At 51.0% G+C, this 25381-nt stretch overlaps 1 protein-coding gene across 1 annotated transcript in view; it reads left to right on the top strand.

Moving 5' to 3' along the window:
* LOC109882178 (small G protein signaling modulator 2-like) overlaps nt 1-25381 on the top strand; it is a 116666-nt gene extending 91285 nt beyond the window's left edge. The window contains exons 13-24 of the mRNA XM_031795361.1: nt 2030-2198; nt 2722-2786; nt 3512-3657; nt 11938-12066; nt 12248-12424; nt 13224-13622; nt 15102-15226; nt 15588-15670; nt 17986-18095; nt 18466-18562; nt 22036-22203; nt 24681-25381. Of these exons, the coding sequence (XP_031651221.1) occupies nt 2030-2198; nt 2722-2786; nt 3512-3657; nt 11938-12066; nt 12248-12424; nt 13224-13622; nt 15102-15226; nt 15588-15670; nt 17986-18095; nt 18466-18562; nt 22036-22203; nt 24681-24769 (1757 nt within the window). The 3' untranslated portion in view covers nt 24770-25381. The remainder of the gene's footprint in view (nt 1-2029; nt 2199-2721; nt 2787-3511; nt 3658-11937; nt 12067-12247; nt 12425-13223; nt 13623-15101; nt 15227-15587; nt 15671-17985; nt 18096-18465; nt 18563-22035; nt 22204-24680) is intronic.

The following is a 25381-nucleotide window of genomic DNA, read 5'->3' on the forward strand; positions in this document are numbered from 1 at the left end:
GGCTTTGTGATGGCCTCTCCAATATCTTGACTTTGTTGTCCTTAAGCCATTTTGCCACAGCTTTGGAAGTATGCTTGGGGTCATTGTCCATTTGGAAGACCCATTTGCGACCAAGCTTTAACCTCCTGACTGATGTCTTGAGATTTTGCTTCAATATATCCACATAATTTTCCTCCCTCATGACGCCATCTATTTTGTGAAGTGCACCAGTCCCTCCTGCAGCAAAGCACCCCCACAACATGATGCTGCCACCCCCGTGCTTCACGGTTGGGATGGTGTTCTTCGGCTTGCAATCCTCCCACTTTTTCTTCCAAACATAACGATGGCCATTATGGCCAAACAGTTCTATTTTTGTTACATCAAACCAAAGGACATTTCTCCAAAAAGTACAATCTTTGTCCCCATGTGAAGTTGCAAACCGTAGTCTGGCTTTTTAATGGCGGTTTTGGAGCAGTGGCTTCTTCCTTGCTGAGCGGCCTTTCAGGATATGTTGATATGGGACTCGTTTTACTGTGGATATAGATACTTTTGTACCCGTTTCCTCCAGCATCTTCACAAGGTCCTTTGCTGTTGTTCTGGGATTGATTTGCACTTTTCGCACCAACTTATGTTCATCTCTAGGAGTCAGAACGCGTCTCCTTCCTGAGCGGCATGACGGTTGCGTGGTCCCATGGTGTACCTTCAGGCGTTTGGAAATTGCTCCCAAGGATGAACCAGACTTGTGGAGGTCTACAATTTTTTCTGAGATTTTGGCTGATTTCTTTAGATTTTCCCATGATGTCAAGCAAAGAGGCACTGAGTTTGAAGGTAGACCTTGAAATACATCCACAGGTACACCTCCAATTGACTCAAATAATGTCAATTACCTTATCAGAAGCTTCTAAAGCCATGACATTACTTTCTGGAATTTTCCAAGCTGTTTAAAGGCGCAGTCAACTTAGTGTATGTAAACTTCTGACCCAGTGGAATTGTGATACAGTGAATTATAAGTGAAATAATCTGTCTGTAAACAATTGTTGGAAAAATGACTTGTGTCATGCACAAAGTAGATGTCCTAACTGACTTGCCAAAACTATAGTTTGTTAACAAGAAATTTGTGGAGTGGTTGAAAAACAAGTTTAATGACTCCAAACCAAATATATCTAAACCTAAGTGAAAACTGTAAACTTCCGACTTCAACTGTATGTGAGCAATGTACGCAAAATGAAAAATACAATATTTGAAAGAGCAATTGTTTTTTTTATGAATCTGAAATCGATAAAGAGAGTAATCTCTCTCTACCTTAATGAATTGATGTCATGTACAGTAACAGATGATGTCATTGTAGCCAGACAAGGGATGTTAGCTAGATTAGTTTAGTGTCTCACCTTTAATCTTCTCTGTCCCTGCTTATTGTTTGATCTCTTCTGTCGCTGTTGTACTTCCCCTCCATCACTTTCTCTCTCTCTCCATCGTTACTCTCTCCCTTCTCTGTCCGTCCATCTCTCTCCCTCTCTCTCTCCATCGTTATTCTCTCCCTTCTCTGTCCATCCATCTCTCTCTCTCCCTCTCTCTCTCTCCCTTCTCTGTCCATCCATCACTTTCTCTCTCTCTCCATCGTTACTCTCTCCCTTCTCTGTCCATCCATCTCTCTCCCTCTCTCTCTCTCCATCGTTACTCTCTCCCTTCTCTGTCCATCCATCTCTCTCCCTCTCTCTCTCTCCATCGTTACTCTCTCCCTTCTCTGTCCATCCATCTCTCTCCCTCTCTCTCCCTCCATCGTTACTCTCTCCCTTCTCTGTCCATCCATCTCTCTCCCCTCTCTCTCTCTCTATTCTCCTTCTCTCTCCATTCTCCCCTCTCCCTCTCTCTCCATCCTCCCTCTCTCCATCTTCCCTCTCTCTTCATTCTCCCTCTCTCTTCATTCTCCCTCTCTCTCCATTTCCCTCTCTCTCCATTCTCCATCCTCCCTCTCTCTCTCTCTCCCCCATCTCCCCTCTGTCTCTCTCTCTCTCTCTCTCTCTCTCTCTCTCTCCCCCTCCTCCTCCAGACCATGGGGAGATGATGGACATCCAGGGAGCCTATACGGGAGGCAGCCCATCGTCATGGCAGCAGGCAGCAGAGTGCACCAGTCACATGTCGTCATGTCTGTGTTGCTCCACAAGGGGCAGTAATGTCTCCTTGGAAAACCCAGCAGGCTGCACCTGCATCCATGACCGGTGAGAATATATACACACACACACACACACACACACACACACACACACACAGACACACGGACACACACACACACACACACACACACGGACACACACGGACACACACACACACACACACACACACACACACATGGACACACACACACACACACACTCACATGGACACACACACTCACACACACATGGACACACACACACACACACACACACACACACACTCACACACACATGGACATACACACACATGGACACACACAACTAACGAACTCACACACACATGCATGCACACACACAGAGTCCGTTACTCACACACACACGGACTCACACAACTAACGAACTCACACATACATGCATGCACACACACAGAGTCCGTTACTCACACAGAGTCCGTTACTCACACAGAGTCCGTTACTCACACAGAGTCCGTTACTCACACAGAGTCCTGATTCATCACATCATTATTTGATAACCTGAAATCATTCTATCATCATCTCACCGTTGTGCGTGTGTTTCCCTTTTCCAGTATCCCTCTGAAGATGCTGTGCCAGAATATGAAAAGGCAGATCTTGTCCAGGGCCTTCTACGGATGTAAGTCTGTCTGTGTTCGTTCTCTCAAAGTAGTTTGTTTCTCAGTTCCCTGTTCAGTCATAAAGGGAGTGATCTCCTGTCTTCTTTTGTCTGTCTTTCTCTCCACTCCTTCCTTCCTGTCTCACGCCCTCTGTCCTCTCTCTTTGTCTCCCTCCCTCCCTACTCCGCTTCCTCCCTTCCCCGCTTCCTCCCTCCCCCCCTTCCTCCCTCCCCCGCTTCTGCCCTTCCTCCCTCCACCGCTTCCTCCCTCCCCCGCTCTCTCCCTTCCTCCCTCCTCCCCTTCCTCCCTCCCCCGCTTCCTCCCTTCCTCCCTCCCCCGCTTCCTCCCTTCCTCCCTCCCTACCTTCCCCCCTACCCCCCTACCTTCCCCCGCTCCCTCCCTCCCTCCCTACCCCCCTCCCCCGCTTCCTCCCTTCCTCCCTCCCTACCTTCCCCCCTACCTTCCCCCGCTCCCTCCCTCCCCCGCTCCCTTCCTCCCTACCCCCCTCCCTCCCTCCCTTCCCCCGCTCCCTCTCTCCCCCGCTCCCTTCCTCCCTACCCCCCTCCCTCCCTACCCCCCTCCCCATCCCGCTCCCTCCCTACCCCCCTTCCTCCCTACCCTGCTCCCTCCCTACCCCTCTCCCTCCCCACCTGCTCCCTCCCTCCCCCGTTCCCTCCCTCCCTCCCTCCCTACCCCGCTCCCACCCTCTCTCCCTCCCCCGCTCCCTCCCTCCTTCTTCCCTCAGGGCTGGCCTACTGTCGACATCTGTCCACGGTCCGTACCCACCTGTCAGCACTGGTCAGCCACAACATTGTCCTTCCTGACAAACCTTGCGAGGCATCGGGGGGACTGAGCAGAGACGTGTGGAAAAAGTACCAGAAAGATTGCAAGGTGGGTTAGTGGCTGGCTGGGTGGGTGGCTAGATGGACGGCTGGGTGGGTGGCTAGATGGACGGCTGGGTGGGTGGCTAGATGGACGGCTGGGTGGGTGGCTAGATGGACGGCTGGGTGGGTGGCTAGATGGACGGCTGGGTGGGTGGCTAGATGGACGGCTGGGTGGGTGGCTAGATGGACGGCTGGGTGGGTGGCTAGATGGACGGCTGGTTGGGAGGCTAGATGGACGGCTGGGTGGGTGGCTAGATGGACGGCTGGGTGGGTGGCTAGATGGACGGCTGGTTGGGCGGCTAGGTGGGTGGCTGGCTGGGTGGGCGGGCGGGTGGCTGGCTGGGTGGGCGGGCGGGCGGCTAAATGGACGGCTAGCAAAGTGGCTGGCTGGCTAGGTGGCTGGCTATGTGGATGGCTGTGTAGCTGGCTGACTATGTGGATGGCTGGGTGGGTGGATGGCTGCGTGGCTGGGTGGCTTGGTGGCTGGCTGGGTGGATGGCTTGGTGGATGGCTGCGTGGCTGGGTGGGTGGCTGGGTGGCTGGCTGACTGGGAGGATGGCTGGGTGGGTGGCTTGGTGGCTGGCTGGCTGACTGGCTGGGTGGATGGCTGTGTAGCTGGCTGTGTAGCTGGCTGACTGGCTGGGTGGATGGCTGTGTAGCTGGCTGGGTGGATGGCTGGCTGGGTGGATGGCTGTGTAGCTGGCTGGGTGGCTGGCTGACTGACTGGCTGCGTGGATGGCTGTGTTGCTGGCTGGGTGGATGGCTAGGTGGCTGGCTATGTGGATGGCTGTGTAGCTGGCTGGCTATGTGGATGGCTGGGTGGGTGGATGGCTATGTGACTGGCTGTGTAGCTGGCTGGCTATGTGGATGGCTGGATGGGTTGCTGACTGGCTGGGTGGATGGCTAGGTGGCTGGCTGTGTGGATGGCTGTGTAGTTGACTGGCTATGTGGATGGCTGGCTGGGTGGATGGCTGCGTGGCTGGCTGGCTGGGTGGGTGGCTTGGTGGCTGACTGGGTGGGTGGCTGACTGGCTGGCTGGGTGGCTGGCTGGGTGGGTGGCTGGCTGGCTGGGTGGGTGGTTTGGTGGCTGACTGGGTGGGTGGCTGACTGGCTGGGTGGGTGGGTGGCTGGGTGGGTGGTTTGGTGGCTGACTGGGTGGGTGGCTGACTGGCTGGGTGGCTGGCTGGGTGGCTGGCTGGGTGGCTGGTTTGGTGGCTGACTGGGTGGGTGGCTGACTGGCTGGGTGGGTGGGTGGCTGGGTGGCTGGCTGGGTGGGTGGTTTGGTGGCTGACTGGGTGGGTGGCTGACTGGCTGGGTGGCTGGCTGGGTGGGTGGTTTGGTGGCTGACTGGGTGGGTGGCTGACTGGCTGGGTGGGTGGGTGGCTGACTGGCTGGGTGGGTGGGTGGATGGCTGGGTGGGTGGTTTGGTGGCTGACTGGGTGGGTGGCTGACTGGCTGGGTGGCTGGCTGGGTGGGTGGTTTGGTGGCTGACTGGGTGGGTGGCTGACTGGCTGGGTGGCTGGCTGGGTGGGTGGTTTGGTGGCTGACTGGGTGGGTGGCTGACTGGCTGGGTGGGTGGTTGGGTGGTTTGGTGGCTGACTGGGTGGGTGGCTGACTGGCTGGGTGGGTGGGTGGCTGGGTGGCTGGCTGGGTGGGTGGTTTGGTGGCTGACTGGGTGGGTGGCTGACTGGCTGACTGGCTGGGTGGGTGGCTGACTGGCTGGGTGGCTGACTGGCTGGGTGGCTGGCTGGGTGGGTGGTTGGGTGGCTGACTGGGTGGGTGGCTGACTGGCTGACTGGCTGGGTGGCTGACTGGCTGACTGGCTGGGTGGGTGGCTGACTGGGTGGGTGGGTGGCTGACTGGGTGGCTGGCTGGGTGGCTGGCTGGGTGGGTGGCTGGGTGGGTGGCTGGGTGGGTGGCTGACTGGGTGGGTGGCTGACTGGGTGGGTGGCTGACTGGGTGGGTGGCTGACTGGGTGGGTGGCTGACTGGGTGGGTGGCTGGCTGGGTGGGTGGGTGGGTGGGTGGCTGGCTGGGTGGGTGGGTGGCTGACTGGGTGGGTGGCTGACTGGCTGGGTGGGTGGCTGACTGGGTGGCTGGCTGGCTGGCTGGGTGGGTGGCTGACTGGGTGGCTGGCTGGCTGGCTGGGTGGGTGGCTGACTGGGTGGCTGGCTGGCTGGCTGGGTGGCTGGCTGGGTGGGTGGTTTGGTGGCTGGCTGGGTGGGTGGCTGGGTGGGTGGCTGGGTGGGTGGCTGGGTGGGTGGGTGGGTGGGTGGCTGGCTGGCTGGGTGGCTGGCTGGCTGGGTGGGTGGCTGGCTGGCTGGGTGGGTGGCTGGCTGGCTGGCTGGCTGGCTGGCTGGCTGGCTGGGTGGGTGGCTGGCTGGGTGGCTGGGTGGGTGGGTGGGTGGGTGGCTGGGTGGCTGGGTGGGTGGGTGGCTGGCTGGCTGGGTGGCTGGCTGGCTGGCTGGCTGGCTGGCTGGGTGGGTGGCTGGCTGGCTGGGTGGCTGGCTGGCTGGGTGGGTGGCTGGCTGGCTGGGTGGGTGGCTGGCTGGCTGGCTGGCTGGGTGGGTGGCTGGGTGGGTGGCTGGCTGGCTGGCTGGCTGGGTGGCTGGCTGGCTGGGTGGGTGGCTGGGTGGCTGGGTGGGTGGGTGGCTGGGTGGCTGGGTGTAATGTTGCAGCTTGTCCTCTAAAAGGGGTCAACATAAACATCACTCTATGCTCAGTAATCACATTCAATTCAAGAAGAAATTCATGTCCACATGGTGTTGTTGGTTAGAGAAGTAAACCAACTTCAAATAAGTATGTTTTGGGGGTAGCTATGAGAGATACGTGAGGGTTGGGGGTAGCTATGAGAGATACGTGAGGGTTGGGGGTAGCTATGAGAGATACGTGAGGGTTGGGGGTAGCTATGAGAGATATGTGAGGGTTGGGGGATAGCTATGAGAGATATGTGAGGGTTGGGGGTAGCTATGAGAGATATGTGAGGGTTGGGGGATAGCTATGAGAGATATGTGAGGGTTGGGATTAGCTATGAGAGATATGTGAGGGTTGGGGGGTAGCTATGAGAGATATGTGAGGGTTGGGGGTAGCTATGAGAGATACGTGAGGGTTGGGGGTAGCTATGAGAGATATGTGAGGGTTGGGGGTAGCTATGAGAGATATGTGAGGGTTGGGGGATAGCTATGAGAGATATGTGAGGGTTGGGATTAGCTATGAGAGACACGAGAGGGTTGGGGTAGCTATGAGAGACAGGAGAGGGTTGGGATTAGCTATGAGAGACACGAGAGGGTTGGGGGTAGCTTTGAGAGACACGAGAGGGTTGGGGGTAGTAGCTATGAGAGACACGAGAGGGTTGGGGGTAGCTATGAGAGACACGAGAGGGTTGGGGGTAGCTATGAGAGACACGAGAGGGATGGGGGTAGCTATGAGAGACACGAGAGGGATGGGGGTAGCTATGAGAGACACGAGAGGGTTGGGGGTAGTAGCTATGAGAGATCGGAGGGGGTTGGGGGTAGCTGTGAGAGATAGGAGAGAGACATGAGGTTGGGGGTAGCTATGAGAGAGATCCAGTTGCAGAGGGAGGTGTTTAGTCCCAGAGTCCTTAGCTTAGTGATGAGCTTTGTGGGCACTATGGTGTTGAACGCTGAGCTGTTGTCAATGAACTGCATTCATACATAGGTGTTCCTTTTGTCCAGGTGAGAAAGGGCAGTTTGGAGTGCGATTGAGATTACGTCATCTGAGGATCTGTTGGGGTGGTATGCGAATTGGAGTGGGTCTAGAGTGTCAGGTAGGGTGGAGGTGATATGGTCCTTGACTAGTCTCTCAAAGCACTTCATGATGACAGAAGTGAGTGCTACGAGGAGGTAGTCATTTAGCTCAGTTACCTTAGCTTTCGTGGGCACAGAAACAATGTTGGCCCTCTTGAAGCATGTGGGAACAGCAGACTGCGACAGGGATTGATTGAAGATGTCCGTAAACACACCAGCCAGCTGGTCTGCGCATGCTCTGAGGACGCGGCTGGGGATGCCGTCTGGGCCTGCAGCCCTGCGAGGGTTAACACGTTTAAATGTTTTACTCACGTTGGCTGCAGTGAAGGAGAGCCCGCAGGTTTTGGTAGCGGGCCGTGTCAGTGGCACTGTATTGCCCTCAAAGCGAGCAAAGAAGTTTAATTTGTCTGGGAGCAAGACATCGTGGTCTGCGACGGGGCTGGTTTTTGTTTTGTAGTCCGTGATTGACTGTAGACCCTGCCACATACCTCTCGTGTCTGAGCCGTTGAATTGCGACTTTACTTTGTCTCTATACTGACGCTTAGCTTGTTTGATTGCTTTGCGGAGGGAATAGCTACACTGTTTGTATTCGGTCATGTCACCTTGCCCTGATTTAAAAGCAGTGGTTCGTGCTTTCAGTTTTGCGCGAATGCTGCCATCAATCCACGGTTTCTGGTTGGGGAATGTTTTAATAGACGCTGTCGGTACAACATAACCGATGCACTTGCTAATAAACTCGCTCACCGAATCAGCATATTCATCAATGTTGTTGTTCGACGCTATGCGGAACATATCCCAGTCCACGTGATCGAAGCAATCTTGAAGCGTGGAATGCTATTGGTCGGACCAGCGTTGAACAGACCTGAGCACGGGTGCTTCCTGTTTTAGTTTCTGTCTATAGGCTGGGAGCAACAAAATGGAGTTGTGGTCAGCTTTTCCGGAAGGGGGGCGGGGGAGGGCCTTATATGCGTCACGGAAGTTAGAATAACAATGATCCAGGGTTTTGCCAACCCGGGTTGCGCAATCGATATGCTGGTACAATTTAGGGAGCCTTGTTTTTAGATTAGCCTTGTTATTGTCCTGTTGAAAAACAAATGATTGTCCCACTAAGCGTAAACCAGATGGGATGGCGTATCGCTGCAGAATGCTCTGGTAGCCATGCTGGTTAAGTGTGCCTTGAATTCTAAATAAATCACTGACAGTGTCACCAGCAAAGCACCCTCACACAATCACACCTCCTCCTCCATGCTTCACGGTGGAAACCACACATTCGGAGATCATCCGTTCACCTGCTCTGCGTCTCAAAGACACAGCAGTTTGGAACCAAAAATCTCAAAGTTGGACTCGTCAGACCAAAGGACAGATTTCCACCGGTCTAATGTCCATTGCTTGTGTTTCTTGGCCCAAGCTAGTATCTTCTTCTTATTGGTGTCCTTTAGTAGTGATTTATTTGCTGCAATTCGACCATGAAGGCCTGATTCACGCAGTCTCCTCTGAAAAGTTGATGTTGAGATGTGTATGTTATTTAATCTCTGTGAAGCATTTATTTGGGCTGCAATCTGAGGTGCAGTTAACTATAATGAACTTGAGAGCCAGTTTCACCATAGCGCTTGATGGTGTTTGCAACTGCACTTGAGGACACTTTAAAAGTTCTTGAAATTTTCCAGATTGACTGACCTTGTCTTAAATTAATGATGAACTGTTGTTTCTCTTTGCTTATTTGAGCTGTTCATGCCAGCTTTACTGATCTGAATCATTGTCTTGGTCTCTCTCTCTACTGTTCTGTCTCATAGCTTTTAGCCGTACCCTTATCCTACTCCTCCTCTGTTCCTCTGGTGATGTAGAGGTGAATCCAGGCCCTGCAGTGCCTAGCTCCACTCCTATTCCCCAGGCGCTCTCCTTTAATTACTTCTGTAACCATAATAGCCTTGGTTTCATGCATGTTAATTAACATTAGAAGCCTCCTCCAGAAGTTTGTTTAATTCACTGCTTTAGCACACTCTGCCAACCCGGATGTTCTAGCCGAGTCTGAATCCTGGCTCCGTCCCTAACTATAACATTTTCAGACAAGATAGAACGGCCAAAGGGGGCGGTGTTGCAATCTACTGCAGAGATAGCCTGCAGAGTTCTGTCCTACTATCCAGGTCTGTACCCAAACAATTTTAACTTCTACTTTTAAAAATACAACTCTCTAAAAACAAGTTTCTCACCATTGCCACCTGCTATAGACCACCCTCTGCCCCCAGCTGTGCTCTGGACACCATATGTGAACTGATTGCCCCCCATCTATCTTCAGAGCTCGTGCTGCTAAGTGACCTAAACTGGGAACATGCTTAACACCCCAGCCATCCTACAATCTAAGCTTGATGCCCTCAATCTCACACAAATTATCAATGAACCTACCAGATACCACCCCAAATCTGTAAACACGGGCACCCTCATAGATATCATCCTGACCAACTTGCCCTCTAAATACACCTCTGCTGTTTTCAACCAAGATCTCAGTGATCATTGCCTCATTGCCTCGCTGACCCATCCGTAATGGGTCTGCGTTCAAACGAACTCATCACTGTAAAACGCTCCCTGAAACACTTCAGCGAGCAGGTCTTTCTAATTGACCTGGCCCGGGTATCCTGGAAGGATATTGACCTCATCCCGACAGTAGAGGATGCCTGGTTATTTTTTTTAAATGCCTTCCTGACCATTTAAAATTGTATTTATTTTACCTTTATTTAACTAGGCAAGTCAGTTAAGAACAAATTCTTATTTTCAATGACGGCCTAGGAACAGTGGGTTAACTGCATGGCAGGGGCAGAACGACAGATTCATGCCCCATTCAAGAAATTTTGAACCAGGAACAGATATAGCTCTTGATTCTCTCCAGACCCAACTGCCCTTAACTAGCACAAAAACATCCTATGGCATTCTACATTAGCATCGAACAGCCCCTGTGATATGCAACTTTTCAGGGAAGTTAGAAACTAATATACACAGGCAGTTAGAAAAGCCAAGGCTAGCTTTTTCAAGCAGAAATTTGCTTCCTGCAACACAAACTCAAAAAAGTTCTGTGACACTGTAAAGACCATGGAGAATAAGAACACCTCCTCCCAGCTGCCCACTGCACTGAGGATAGGAAACTCTGTCACCACCGATAAATCCACTATAATTGAAAATGTCAATAAGCATTTTTTTTACGGCTGGCCATGCTTTCCACCTGGCTACCCCGGTCAACAACACTGCACCCCCCACAGCAACTCGCCCAAGCCTTCCCCATTTCTTCTTCTCCCAAATCCAGCCAGCTGATGTTCTGAAAGAGCTGCAAAATCTGGACCCCTACAAATCAGCCGGGCTAGACAATCTGGACCCTTTCTTTCTAAAATTATCTGCCAAAATTGTTGCCACCCCTATTACTAGCCTGTTCAACCTCCCTTTCGTGTCGTCTTAGATTCCCAAAGATTGGAAAGCAGCCGCGGTCATCCCCCTCTTCAAAAGGGGGGGACACTCTAGACCCAAACTGCTACAGACCTATAACTATCCTACCCTGCCTTTCTAAGATCTTCGAAAGCCAAGTCAACAAACAGATTACCGACCATTTCAAATCCCACCGCTCCTTCTCCACTATGCAATCTGGTTTCCGAGCTGGTCACGGGTGCACCTCAGCCACGCCCAAGGTCCTAAACGATATCTTAACCGCCATCGATAAGAAACAATACTGTGCAGCCGTATTCATTGACCTGGCCAAGGCTTTCGACTCTGTCAATCACCACATCCTCATCGGCAGACTCGATAGCCTTGGTTTCTCAAATGATTTCCTCGCCTGGTTCACCAACTACTTCTCTGATAGAGTTCAGTGTCACCAGCTGTCAGAGCAGCTCACAGATTGCTGCACCTGTACATAGCCCATCTATAATTGAACCCAAACATCTACCTCTCCCCCTACTGTATTTATTTATTTTGCTCCCCATTATTTTTTCTACTTTGTACATTCTTCCACTGCAAATCTACCATTCCAGTTTTTTACTTGCTATATTGTATTTACTTTGCCACCATGGCCTTTACCTCCCTTATCTCACCTCATTTGCTCACATCGTATATAGACTTATTTTTCTACTGTATTACTGACTGTATGTTTGTTTTATTCCATGTGTAACTCTGTTGTTGTATTGTGTCGAACTGCTTTGCTTTATCTTGGCCAGGTCACAGTTGTAAATGAGAACTTGTTCTCAACTAGCCTATCTGGTTAAATAAAGGTGTTCTCAACTAGCCTACCTGGTTAAATAAAGGTGTTCTCAACTAGCCTACCTGGTTAAATAAAGGTGTTCTCAACTAGCCTACCTGGTTAAATAAAGGTGTTCTCAACTAGCCTATCTGGTTAAATAAAGGTGTTCTCAACTAGCCTACCTGGTTAAATAAAGGTGTTCTCAACTAGCCTACCTGGTTAAATAAAGGTGTTCTCAACTAGCCTATCTGGTTAAATAAAGGTGAAATAAAATAAAATAAATTGTCTCTCTCTTTCTCTAGAACTATAAAGAGTTGGAGTTGTTGTGGCTGGTGTATTACGGAGGTGTACAGCATGACATCAGGAAGGAAGTCTGGCCCTTCCTGCTGGGTCACTACAAGTTTGGCATGGGCAAGAAGGACATGAGCCAGGTAGCTAACAATACATATGTCTCTCTGTCTCTGTGTTTTAAGATCTGGCCACATGTACCCCACCAGAGACGGGGTTCAATAGTTGTTTCCACTTCCTGTCTTTTACTGTAACCCCTCTCAGTTTCCAAATGTCATAAATATATTTATAATAAACATCTTGTCATACCGTGTTGGTCTGTAGATCGATGAGAAGATCGGTGCACGGTACCAGCAGGTGATGAAGGAGTGGAAGGCCTGCGAGGTGATCGTCAAGCAGAGAGACAAAGAGATGCAGTCGGCCATCTTTGCTAATCTGTCTTCAGGAAGCAGCATAGAGAGCCACGTCCTCAGACACAGAGACTCCACTCTCTGCAATGAGGTGGGTTGGTTGGTTGATTAATTGGTTGGTTGATTGATTGGTTGATTAATTGGTTGGTTGATTGAATAAAGTTTATTTATTTAATCATTATAAAAACACAAACATGACATATAACTAGAAAGGGTTCCTGTTTGTTTTAGCTGTTTATAAAAATAAAAACATCTCTACCCCTCCTCCCTCCTCCTCCCCCCTTCTCCGTCCTCCCCAATCCTCCTGCCTTCTCCCTCCTTTTCCTCCCTCCTCCTCCCCCCTTCTTCATCCTCCTGCCCTCTCCCCCCTTATCCTCCCTCCTCCCCCTTTCTCCGTCCTCCTCAATCCTCCTGCATTCTCCCTCCTTTTCCTCCCTCCTCCTCCCCCCTTCTTCATCCTCCTGCCCTCTCCCCCCTTATTCTCCCTCCTCCTCTGCCCTTCTCCGTCCTCCCCAATCCTCCTGCCCTCTCCCCCCTTATCCTCCCTCCTCCTCTGCCCTTCTCCGTCCTCCCCAATCCTCCTGCCCTCTCCCCCCTTATCCTCCCTCCTCCTCTGCCCTTCTCCGTCCTCCCCAATCCTCCTGCCTTCTCCCTCCTTTTCCTCCCTCCTCCTCCCCCCTTCTTCATCCTCCTGCCCTCTCCCCCCTTATCCTCCCTCCTCCCCCTTTCTCCGTCCTCCTCAAGCCTTCTGCATTCTCCCCCCTTCCTCCCTCCTCCTCAAGCCTCCTGCCTCCTCCCTCCTTTTCCTCCCTCCTCCCCCTTCCTCCCTCCTCCTCCTCCCCCCTTCTCCGTCCTCCCCAACCCTCCTGCTTTCTCCTCCCTCCTGCCAGGTGTTCATGTCAGTGGATGAGCCCGACGCAGGGGCGGGGTGGCAGGAAACCCCAGGAGGGGGGGTGGGAGACACCCCCGGCCACTCTACAGTGATTCTCCCCGCAGCCAGTGGGGCACTAGCTCCTGATGAGTGCCCCCTAGTGGAGTTTGACTCCCCTGACTCCGGGCACTCTCAGATTCTCTCCTCTATCAGCGATGGACAGAGCACGGAGGAGAAGGGGGGAGCCGGGCAGGAGGGAGGAGCCGGGGAGGAGGCTCGGCCACACTCGTACAGTGTGACGGAGGAGAAGGGGCGACAGGATTGGTTGAGTGAGGAGATGCTGTGCAGTCAGCTGGATAAGTTGATGACCAATGAGAATGGAGGAGCAGAGGGGATGCCTTCACTCTCATCCTATACAGTAAGTACTGGACACACATACACACACACACACAGACACCGACACAGACACAGCGACAGATACTCAATAAAGAGCATCATTGAATTGCATATCGAAACACATAGATCAGTACTGTTCTGGATGCTGTTCTGGATGCTGTTCTGGGTACTGTTCTGGATACTGTTCTGGGTACTGTTCTGGATACTGTTCTGAGTACTGTTCTGGGTACTGTTCTGAGTACTGTTCTGAGTACTGTTCTGAGTACTGTTCTGAGTACTGTTCTGGGTACTGTTCTGGATACTGTTCTGGATACTGTTCTGAGTACTGTTCTGGTTACTGTTCTGGTTACTGTTCTGAGTACTGTTCTGAGTACTGTTCTGAGTACTGTTCTGAGTACTGTTCTGGATGCTGTTCTGAGTACTGTTCTGGGTACTGTTCTGGATACTGTTCTGAGTACTGTTCTGAGTACTGTTCTGGATGCTGTTCTGAGTACTGTTCTGGATGCTGTTCTGGATGCTGTTCCGGATGCTGTTCTAGTTACTGTTCTGAGTACTGTTCTGAGTACTGTTCTGGGTACTGTTCTGGGTACTGTTCTGAGTACTGTTCTGGGTACTGTTCTGAGTACTGTTCTGGGTACTGTTCTGAGTACTGTTCTGGGTACTGTTCTGAGTACTGTTCTGAGTACTGTTCTGAGTACTGTTCTGAGTACTGTTCTGAGTACTGTTCTGGATGCTGTTCTGAGTACTGTTCTGGATGCTGTTCTGGATGCTGTTCCGGATGCTGTTCTAGTTACTGTTCTGAGTACTGTTCTGAGTACTGTTCTGGGTACTGTTCTGAGTACTGTTCTGAGTACTGTTCTGGGTACTGTTCTGGGTACTGTTCTGAGTACTGTTCTGAGTACTGTTCTGGGTACTGTTCTGGGTACTGTTCTGGGTACTGTTCTGGATACTGTTCTGGATACTGTTCTGAGTACTGTTCTGAGTACTGTTCTGGATGCTGTTCTGAGTACTGTTCTGGATGCTGTTCCGGATGCTGTTCTAGTTACTGTTCCGAGTACTGTTCCGAGTACTGTTCCGAGTACTGTTCCGGGTACTGTTCCGGGTACTGTTCCGGGTACTGTTCTGGATACTGTTCCGGGTACTGTTCCGGGTACTGTTCCGAGTACTGTTCCGAGTACTGTTCCGGGTACTGTTCCGGGTACTGTTCCGGGTACTGTTCCGGTTACTGTTCCGGGTACTGTTCCGGGTACTGTTCCAAGTACTGTTCCAAGTACTGTTCCGGGTACTGTTCCGGGTACTGTTCCGGGTACTGTTCCGGGTACTGTTCCGGGTACTGTTCCGGATACTGTTCCGGGTACTGTTCCGGGTACTGTTCCGGGTACTGTTCCGGGTACTGTTCTGAAGGCAATTTTACTGCATTGATATTTACTCTTTATGTGAACTGAAACGGATCAAATTGAAGCGTGTGTGTGTGTGTCTGTGTGTATGTGTGTGTGTGCAGATTGAGCTGTTGGACACGGTGGCTCTGAACCTCCACAGGATAGATAAAGATGTTCAACGCTGTGACCGTAACTACTGCTACTTTACGACCGCTAACCTGGAGAAACTACGCAACATCATGTGCAGGTAAACACACACATGCACGCACACAGACTTTTATTTGCTCACTCGATCGCTCATTATTTCACACTCTTCTTTCCCCCTCTTCCCCCTTCTTCCTCCACCTCTTTCCCCCCCTCTTACCCCTCTTCTTTCCCCCCTCTTCTTCCCACCTCTTCCTCACCCCTCTTTCCACAATATTCCTCCCCCCTCTTTCCACAATCTTCCTCCCCCTCTTACCCCTCTTCTTTCCCCCCTCTTCCTCCCCCCTTTTTCTCCAATCTTGCTCCACCCTCTTCTTTCCCCCCTCTTACCCCTCTTCTTTACCCCCTCTTACCCCTCTTCTTTACCCCCTCTTCTCCCCTTTTGTTTCCCCATCCTGTCCCAGCTATGTGTGGGATCACCTGGAGATGGGTTATGTCCAGGGGATGTGTGACCTGCTGGCTCCTCTCATGGTCATCCTGGACGATGGTAGGAACCTCAGTCAACATGGAACCTCAGTCAACATGGCTGCCTCCCAAATGGGACCCTATTCCCTATACTCTGCACTTCTTTTGACCAGGGCCCTATGAAGCCTGTTAGCCATTTGCCGTTAGCTGTTAGCTAGCAATTAGTAATGATACATTAGCAATTATAGCCATTTGCAATTAGCTTTTACCCATTAGCCGTTGCATTACACAGTGATCAGTGAGTGAAGGGGAATGTATGTGTCTAGGCCTTGGTCACAATATACAGCCTCTCCCAGAGTTGCCCCTTGCCTCGCCCCTCCTCCTCCTCCCTCTCCCAGAGTATGTGTTGACCCTCGCCTCGCCCCTCCTCCTCCTCCCTCTCCCAGAGTATGTGTTGACCCTCGCCTCGCCCCTCCTCCTCCTCCCTCTTCATGCCTTCCTCCCTCCCCCAGAGTATGTGTTGCCCCTCGCCTCGCCCCCCCTCCTCCTCCCTCTCCATGCCTTCCTCCCTCCCCCAGAGTATGTGTTGCCCCTCGCCTCGCCCCCCCTCCTCCTCCCTCTCCCAGAGTATGTGTTGACCCTCGCCTCGCCGCCCCCCCTCCTCCTCCCTCTCCCAGAGTATGTGTTGACCCTCGCCTCGCCCCTCCTCCTCCTCCCTCTTCATGCCTTCCTCCCTCCCCCAGAGTATGTGTTGCCCCTCGCCTCGCCCCCCCTCCTCCTCCCTCTCCATGCCTTCCTCCCTCCCCCAGAGTATGTGTTGCCCCTCGCCTCGCCCCCCCTCCTCCCTCTCCCAGAGTATGTGTTGACCCTCGCCTCGCCCCCCCTCCTCCTCCCTCTCCCAGAGTATGTGTTGACCCTCGCCTCGCCCCCCCTCCTCCTCCCTCTCCCAGAGTATGTGTTGCCCCTCGCCTCGCCCCCCCTCCTCCTCCCTCTCCCAGAGTATGTGTTGCCCCTCGCCTCGCCCCCCCTCCTCCTCCCTCTCCATGCCTTCCTCCCTCTCCCAGAGTATATGTTGACCCTCGCCTCGCCCCCCCTCCTCCTCCCTCTCCATGCCTTCCTCCCTCTCCCAGAGTATGTGTTGACCCTCGCCTCGCCCCCCCTCCTCCTCCCTCTCCCAGAGTATATGTTGACCCTCGCCTCGCCCCTCCTCCTCCTCCCTCTCCATGCCTTCCTCCCTCTCCCAGAGTATATGTTGACCCTCGCCTCGCCCCCCCTCCTCCTCCCTCTCCATGCCTTCCTCCCTCTCCCAGAGTATGTGTTGACCCTCGCCTCGCCCCCCCTCCTCCTCCCTCTCCCAGAGTATATGTTGACCCTCGCCTCGCCCCCCCTCCTCCTCCCTCTCCATGCCTTCCTCCCTCTCCCAGAGTATGTGTTGCCCCTCGCCTCGCCCCCCCTCCTCCTCCCTCTCCCAGAGTATATGTTGACCCTCGCCTCGCCCCCCCTCCTCCTCCCTCTCCCAGAGTATATGTTGACCCTCGCCTCGCCCCCCCTCCTCCTCCCTCTCCCAGAGTATATGTTGACCCTCGCCTCGCCCCCCCTCCTCCTCCCTCTCCCAGAGTATATGTTGCCCCTCGCCTCGCCCCCCCTCCTCCTCCCTCTCCCAGAGTATATGTTGACCCTCGCCTCGCCCCCCCTCCTCCTCCCTCTCCATGCCTTCCTCCCTCTCCCAGAGTATGTGTTGCCCCTCGCCTCGCCCCCCCTCCTCCTCCCTCTCCCAGAGTATGTGTTGCCCCTCGCCTCGCCCCCCCTCCTCCTCCCTCTCCCAGAGTATATGTTGACCCTCGCCTCGCCCCCCCTCCTCCTCCCTTTCCCAGAGTATGTGTTGCCCCTCGCCTCGCCCCCCCTCCTCCTCCCTCTCCCAGAGTATATGTTGACCCTCGCCTCGCCCCCCCTCCTCCTCCCTCTCCCAGAGTATGTGTTGACCCTCGCCTCGCCCCCCCTCCTCCTCCCTCTCCCAGAGTATATGTTGACCCTCGCCTCGCCTCGCCCCCCCCTCCTCCTCCCTCTCCCAGAGTATATGTTGACCCTCGCCTCGCACCCCCTCCTCCCTCTCCCAGAGTATATGTTGACCCTCGCCTCGCACCCCCCCTCCTCCTCCCTCTCCCAGAGTATATGTTGACCCTCGCCTCTCCCCCCCTCCTCCTCCCTCTCCATGCCTTCCTCCCTCTCCCAGAGTATATGTTGACCCTCGCCTCGCCCCCCCTCCTCCTCCCTCTCCCAGAGTATGTGTTGACCCTCGCCTCGCACCCCCCCTCCTCCTCCCTCTCCATGCCTTCCTCCCTCCCCCAGAGTATTTGTTGACCCCCCCCCCCTTCCCTTCCCTTCTTCCTCCTCCAGAGTGTCTAGCGTACAGCTGTTTCACCCAGCTGATGAAGAGGATGAGCCAGAACTTCCCCAACGGTGGAGCCATGGACACACACTTCACCAACATGAGGTCCCTCATACAGGTCTGGTGTTTATTTACTTAACCTTTAGTTCACCTTTAGTTGACCTTTATTTAACCTTTAGTTAACCTGTATTTAACCTTTAGTTAACCTTTAGTTAACCTTTAGTTAACTAGGGCAAGTCAGTTAAGACCAAATTATTATTTTACAATGACGGCCTAGGAACAGTGAGTTAACTGCCTTGTTTAGGGGCAACAGATTTTTTACCTTGTCAGCTCAGGGATTCGATTTAGCAACCTTTCGGTTACTGGCCCAACGCTCTAACCACTAGGCTACCTGCCGCCCTGACTGTGTGCGCGTGCTCGAATGATCCTAACGTGACCCCTAACCTGTGGTCCGCTCTGGTGTGGTGTCTGTTTGATGACGTCATCAGATCCTGGACTCGGAGCTGTTTGAGCTGATGCATCAGAATGGAGACTCCACCCACTTCTATTTCTGCTACCGCTGGTTCCTGTTGGACTTCAAAAGAGGTACGATACGCTTCACAAACAACACTCCTTTCATTCATTTAATTACATTTTGTTGAGGGGGGGGTCTTGATGCTTTTACTTTTATGACAATTATGAAACGAGGTGGGGGGGTGGGGGGGGGGGTTACAGGCAAGTAAGAGAAGCAGTGTGAGACTATGGACAATATTCCCTGTAAGAGAAGCAGTGTGAGACTATGGACAATATTCCCTGTAAGAGAAGCAGTGTGAGACTATGGACAATATTCCCTGTAAGAGAAGCAGTGTGAGACTATGGACAATATTCCCTGTAAGAGAAGCAGTGTGAGACTATGGACAATATTCCCTGTAAGAGAAGCAGTGTGAGACTATGGACAATATTCCCTGTAAGAGAAGCAGTGTGAGACAATGGACAATATTCCCTGTAAGAGAAGCAGTGTGAGACTATGGACAATATTCCCTGTAAGAGAAGCAGTGTGAGACTATGGACAATATTCCCTGTAAGAGAAGCAGTGTGAGACTATGGACAATATTCCCTGTAAGAGAAGCAGTGTGAGACTATGGACAATATTCCCTGTTTTTAGCTCCTGGCCGACTTTGCAGCATTTGTTATTGTTATTGTTGTTGTTGTTGTTATTTCTTACATTATTCATTATTGCCTACAGACGAAAGTAACTTTTGGATATTAGATCGGCGGTCACTCATCAACATTTCAACCATTTAACTTCCCTGAATTGGATCCTTTATGTGTGAACTCCCCGAGGCAGTTCCATTCCTCCTGGGAGGGGGGGGGGGCTGCTCCAAGACGCCGCCGCCGCCGAACAAGAGGATGAAGGAGTGGACTTCTAGTCCGACTCAGGAGGCGTGCACACCATCCACCGCTTCCGAGTATATTACTTGCTGGTTTATCCTTGGGAGCAATTTCCAAACGGCTGAAGGTACCACGTTCATCTGTACAAACAATAGTACACAAGTATAAACACCCTGGGACCACACAGCCGTCATACCGCTCAGGAAGGAGACTCATTCTGTCTCCTAGAGATGAACGTACTTTGGTGCGAAAAGTGCAAATCAATCCCAGAACAACAGCAAAGGACCTTGTGAAGATGCTGGAGGAAACAGGTACAAAAGTATCTATATCCACAGTAAAACGAGTCCTCAGCAAGGAAGAAGTCACTGCTCCAAAACCTCCATAAAAAAGCCAGACTACGGTTTGCAACTGCACTTGGGGACAAAGATCATTCTTTTTGGAGAATTGTCCTCTGGTCTGATGAAACAAAAATAGAACGGTTTGGCCATAATGACCATCATTATGTTTGGTGGAAAAAGGGGGAGGCTTGCAAGCCGAAGAACACCATCCCAACCGTGAAGCACGGGGGTGGCAGCATCATGTTGTGGGGGTGCATTGCTGCAGGAGGGACTGGTGCACTTCACAAAATAGATGGCAACATGAGGGAGGAAAATTATGTGCATATATTGAAGCGACATCAGTCAGGAAGTTAAAGCTTGGTCGCAAATGGGTCTTCCAAATGGACAATGCCCCCAAGCATACTTCCAAAGTTGTGGCAAAATGGCTTAAGGACAACAAAGTCAAGGTATTGGAGTGGCCATCACAAAGCCCTGACCTCAATCCCATAGAACATTTGTGGGCAGAACTGAAAAAGCGTGTGCGAGCAGGAGGCCTACAAACCTGACTCAGTTACACCAACTCTGTCAGGAGGAATGGGCCAAAATTCACCCAACTTATTGTGGGAAGCTTGTGGAAGGCTACCCGAAACGTTTGACCCAAGTTGAACAATTAAAAGGCAATGCTACCAAATACTAATTGAGTGTATGTACACTTCTGACCCACTGTGAATGTGATGAAAGAAATAAAAGCTGAAATAAATCATTCTCTCTACAACTATTCTGACATTTCACATTCTTAAAATAAAGTGGTGATCCTAACTGACCTAAAACAGGGAATTTTTACTAGGATTAAATTATGGGAATTGTGAAAAACTGTATTTGGCTAAGGTATATGTAAACTTCTGACTTCAACTGTATGTGTGAAGTGCCAGGAGTTTTACCAACCTTGGTTCTGTCTTCAGCAGGTAGTTTTATATGATATGAGCCAGGAGTTTTACCAACCTTGGTTCTGTCTTCAGCAGGTAGTTTTATATGATATGAGCTAGGAGTTTTACCAACCTTGGTTCTGTCTTCAGCAGGTAGTTTTATATGATATGAGCCAGGAGTTTTACCCAACCTTGGTTCTGTCTTCAGCAGGTAGTTTTATATGATATGAGCTAGGAGTTTTACCAACCTTGGTTCTGTCTTCAGCAGGTAGTTTTATATGATATGAGCCAGGAGTTTTACCCAACCTTGGTTCTGTCTTCAGCAGGTAGTTTTATATGTTATGAGCTAGGAGTTTTATATGATATGAACCAGGAGTTTTATATGTTATGAGCCAGGAGTTTTATATGTTATGAGCCAGGAGTTTTATATGTTATGAGCCAGGAGTTTTATATGATATGAGCCAGGAGTTTTATATGTTATGAGCCAGGAGTTTTATATGTTATGAGCCAGGAGTTTTATATGATATGAACCAGGAGTTTTATATGTTATGAGCCAGGAGTTTTATATGTTATGAGCCAGGAGTTTTATATGATATGAGCCAGGAGTTTTATATGATATGAACCAGGAGTTTTATATGTTATGAACCAGGAGTTTTATATGTTATGAGCCAGGAGTTTTATATGATATGAGCCAGTACTGTATGACATTTCAGATTGGAGTTGAAATACAATGCAAATAACTTTGTGTCTTCTGTGTGTGTGTGTGTCCTCTGTGTGTGTGTGTGTGTGTCCTCTGTGTGTGGGTGTGTGTGTGGCTCCTCTGTGTGTGTGTCTCCTCTGTGTGTGTGTGTGTCTCCTCTGTGTGTGTGTGTGTGTGTGTGTGTGTGTGTGTGTGTGTGTCCTCTGTGTGTGGGTGTGTGTGTGGCTCCTCTGTGTGTGTGTCTCCTCTGTGTGTGTGTGTGTCTCCTCTGTGTGTGTGTGTGTGTGTCTCCTCTGTGTGTGTGTGTGTCTCCTCTGTGTGTCTCCTCTGTGTGTGTCCTCTGTGTGTGTGTCCTCTGTGTGTGTGTGTGTCCTCTGTGTGTGGGTGTGTGTGGCTCCTCTGTGTGTGTGGCTCCTCTGTGTGTGTGTCTCTGTGTGTGTGTGTCTCCTCTGTGTGTGTGTGTCTCCTCTGTGTGTGTGTCCTCTGTGTGTGTGTGTCCTCTGTGTGTGTGTGTGTGTCTCCTCTGTGTGTGTGTGTCCTCTGTGTGTGTGTGTCCTCTGTGTGTGTGTGTGTGTGTGTGTGTCCTCTGTGTGTGTGTGTGTCCTCTGTGTGTGTGTGTCCTCTGTGTGTGTGTCTCCTCTGTGTGTGTGTGTCTCCTCTGCGTGTGTGTCCTCTGTGTGTGTGTGTGTGTGTCTCCTCTGTGTATGTGTGTGTGTGTGCCCTCTGTGTGTCTCTCCCCTCCAGAGCTGCTGTACCAGGATGTGTTCTCAGTATGGGAGGTGATCTGGGTGGCCCCTCACATCTCCTCTCAGCACTTCATCCTGTTCCTGGCCCTGGCTCTGGTAGAGGTCTACAGAGAGATCATCAGAGACAATACCATGGACTTCACTGACATCATCACCTTCTTCAACGGTGACAGACAGACAGAGAGACAGCCAGACAGAGAGACAGCCAGACAGAGAGACAGCCAGACAGAGAGACAGCCAGACAGAGAGACAGCCAGACAGAGAGACAGCCAGACAGAGAGACTGCCAGACAGAGAGACTGCCAGAGAGAGAGAGACACAGACAGTGCACTACTTTAGACCAGGGCCCTATATAACCCTATTCCCTATATATAGTGCACAACTTTAAACCAGGGCCCTATAGAATCCTATTCCCTATATATAGTGCACTACTTTAGACCGGGGCCCTATAGAACCCTATTCCCTATATATAGTGCACTACTTTAGACCAGGGCCCTATAGAACACTATTCCCTATATAGTGCACTACATTAGACCAGGGCCCTATAGAACCCTATTCCCTATATAGTGCACTACTTTAGACCAAGTGAAATGTGTTGGGATGGGCCCTATGGCTCTGGTCAAAAGTAGTGCAATATGTAATAATACAATTTTAAAAAATGTATTTGAACCTTTATTTAACAAGGCAAGTCAGTTTAAGAACAAGCTCTTATTTACAATGGCGGCCTACACCAGCCCAAACCCGGACGACGCTGGGCCAATTGTGCGACGCCCTATGGGACTCCCAGTCACGGCCGGTTGTGATACAGCCTGGATACGAACCAGGGTCTGTAGTGACACCTCTAGCACTGAGATGCAGTGCCTTAGACCACTGCACCAATCAGGAGCCTCCAACAAGAACATGGTGAAATCTGTTGGGATGGAGCACAAAGGTGGAGGCAAACTGTGAGCACAGTCACTACAGATACAGTGCCTTGCGAAAGTATTCGGCCCCCTTGAACTTTGCGACCTTTTGCCACATTTCAGGCTTCAAACATAAAGATATAAAACTGTATTTTTTTGTGAAGAATCAACAACAAGTGGGACACAATCATGAAGTGGAACGACATTTATTGGATATTTCAAATCAAAAACTGAAAAATTGGGCGTGCAAAATTATTCAGCCCCCTTAAGTTAATACTTTGTAGCGCCACCTTTTGCTGCGATTACAGCTGTAAGTCGCTTGGGGTATGTCTCTATCAGTTTTGCACATCGAGAGTGACATTTTTTCCCATTCCTCCTTGCAAAACAGCTCGAGTTCAGTGAGGTTGGATGGAGAGTATTTGTGAACAGCAGTTTTCAGTTCTTTCCACAGATTCTCGATTGGATTCAGGTCTGAACTTTGACTTGGCCATTCTAACACCTGGATATATTTATTTTTGAACCATTCCATTGTAGATTATTTTGCTTTATGTTTTGGATCATTGTCTTGTTGGAAGACAAACCTCCGTCCCAGTCTCAGGTCTTTTGCAGACTCCATCAGGTTTTCTTCCAGAATGGTCCTGTATTTGGCTCCATCCATCTTCCCATCTTCCCTGTCCCTGCTGAAGAAAAGCAGGCCCAAACCATGATGCTGCCACCACCATGTTTGACAGTGGGGATGGTAGGTTCAGGGTGATGAGCTGTGTTGCTTTTACGCCAAACATAACGTTTTGCATTGTTGCCAAAAAGTTCAATTTTGGTTTCATCTGACCAGGGCACCTTCTTCCACATGTTTGGTGTGTCTCCCAGGTGGCTTGTGGCAAACTTTAAACAACACTTTTTATGGATATCTTTAAGAAATGGCTTTCTTCTTGCCACTCTAAAATAAAGGCCAGATTTGTGCAATATACGACTGATTGTTGTCCTATGGACAGAGTCTCCCACCTCAGCTGTAGATCTCTGCAGTTCATCCAGAGTGATCATGGGCCTCTTGGCTGCATCTCTGATCAGTCTTCTCCTTGTATGAGCTGAAAGTTTAGAGGGACGGCCAGGTCTTGGTAGATTTGCAGTGGTCTGATACTCCTTCCATTTCAATATTATCGCTTGCACAGTGCTCCTTGGGATGTTTAAAGCTTGGGAAATATTTTTGTATCCAAATCCGGCTTTAAACTTCTTCACAACAGTATCTCGGACCTGCCTGGTGTGTTCCTTGTTCTTCATGATGCTCTCTGCGCTTTTAACGGACCTCTGAGACTATCACAGTGCATGTGCATTTATACGGAGACTTGATTATACACAGGTGGATTGTATTTATCATCATTAGTCATTTAGGTCAACATTGGATCATTCAGAGATCCTCACTGAACTTCTGGAGAGAGTTTGCTGCACTGAAAGTAAAGGGGCTGAATAATTTTGCACGCCCAATTTTTACGTTTTTGATTTGTTAAAAGAAATTGAAATATCCAATAAATGTCATTCCACTTCATGATTGTGTCCCACTTGTTGTTGATTCTTCACAAAAAAATACAGTTTTATATCTTTATGTTTGAAGCCTGAAATGTGGTAAAAGGTCGCAAAGTTCAATGGGGCCGAATACTTTCGCAAGGCACTGTATATAGTGTGTGTATAAAACCATCTCCCTGACTTCCTGTGTGTGTGTGTGTGTGTGTGTGTGTGTGTAACAGAGATGGCAGAACGTCATGACGTGCAGCACATCCTTCAGATCGCCAGAGAGCTGGTGCGCAAGGTCCAGTCTCTCATCGAGAACAAGTGATGAAGAGGAGGATCCACATGGCAGGAGGAAGAGGAGGGTGAACAGGGCCAGAAGAGGAGAGGTAGAGAGGAGCCAGATACCATCACTCCACCCCTCCACCTGCCCATCCATCCTCTGCATCCAGCACAGCTCCCTCCCTCTCTTACCCCTCTTTATACCTCACAAACCTGTGGAAGAGACGGAGACGTGGGCCCTCTATCCCTCCAGCCGGACCAGTGAAGGGTGAAGGCTCCAGGTTGACCATCCTGGCCTGGAGAAAGGAGAGAACAGGGGGAAGGAAAGGAGAGGGATGTTGGCTGGGTCCTGGTCTAGGTCTGGTTCTGGACTGGGTCTGATCCTGGTTCCAGTGCTAAGTCTGGGTCTAGGTCTGGACCTGGTATATAGATGTTGTTTACAAGCACCCGGTCACAGAATGCCATGGTTAGTTGGTTGCTGTCAGACGTTTGGAGTTGTCTTTATGCTCGTTAGTTGGATCACACTGTGACTGCCCACATTTTATTATTCTCTACTATTCACCAGGGGTGGCAGGTAGCCTAGTGGTTAGAGGGGCGGCAGGTAGCCTAGTGGTTAGAGGCAGGTAGCCTAGTGGTTAGAGGGGCGGCAGGTAGCCTA

This window comes from Oncorhynchus kisutch, linkage group LG18, assembly GCF_002021735.2.
Source record: "Oncorhynchus kisutch isolate 150728-3 linkage group LG18, Okis_V2, whole genome shotgun sequence".
Classification (NCBI taxonomy): Eukaryota; Metazoa; Chordata; class Actinopteri; order Salmoniformes; family Salmonidae; genus Oncorhynchus; species Oncorhynchus kisutch.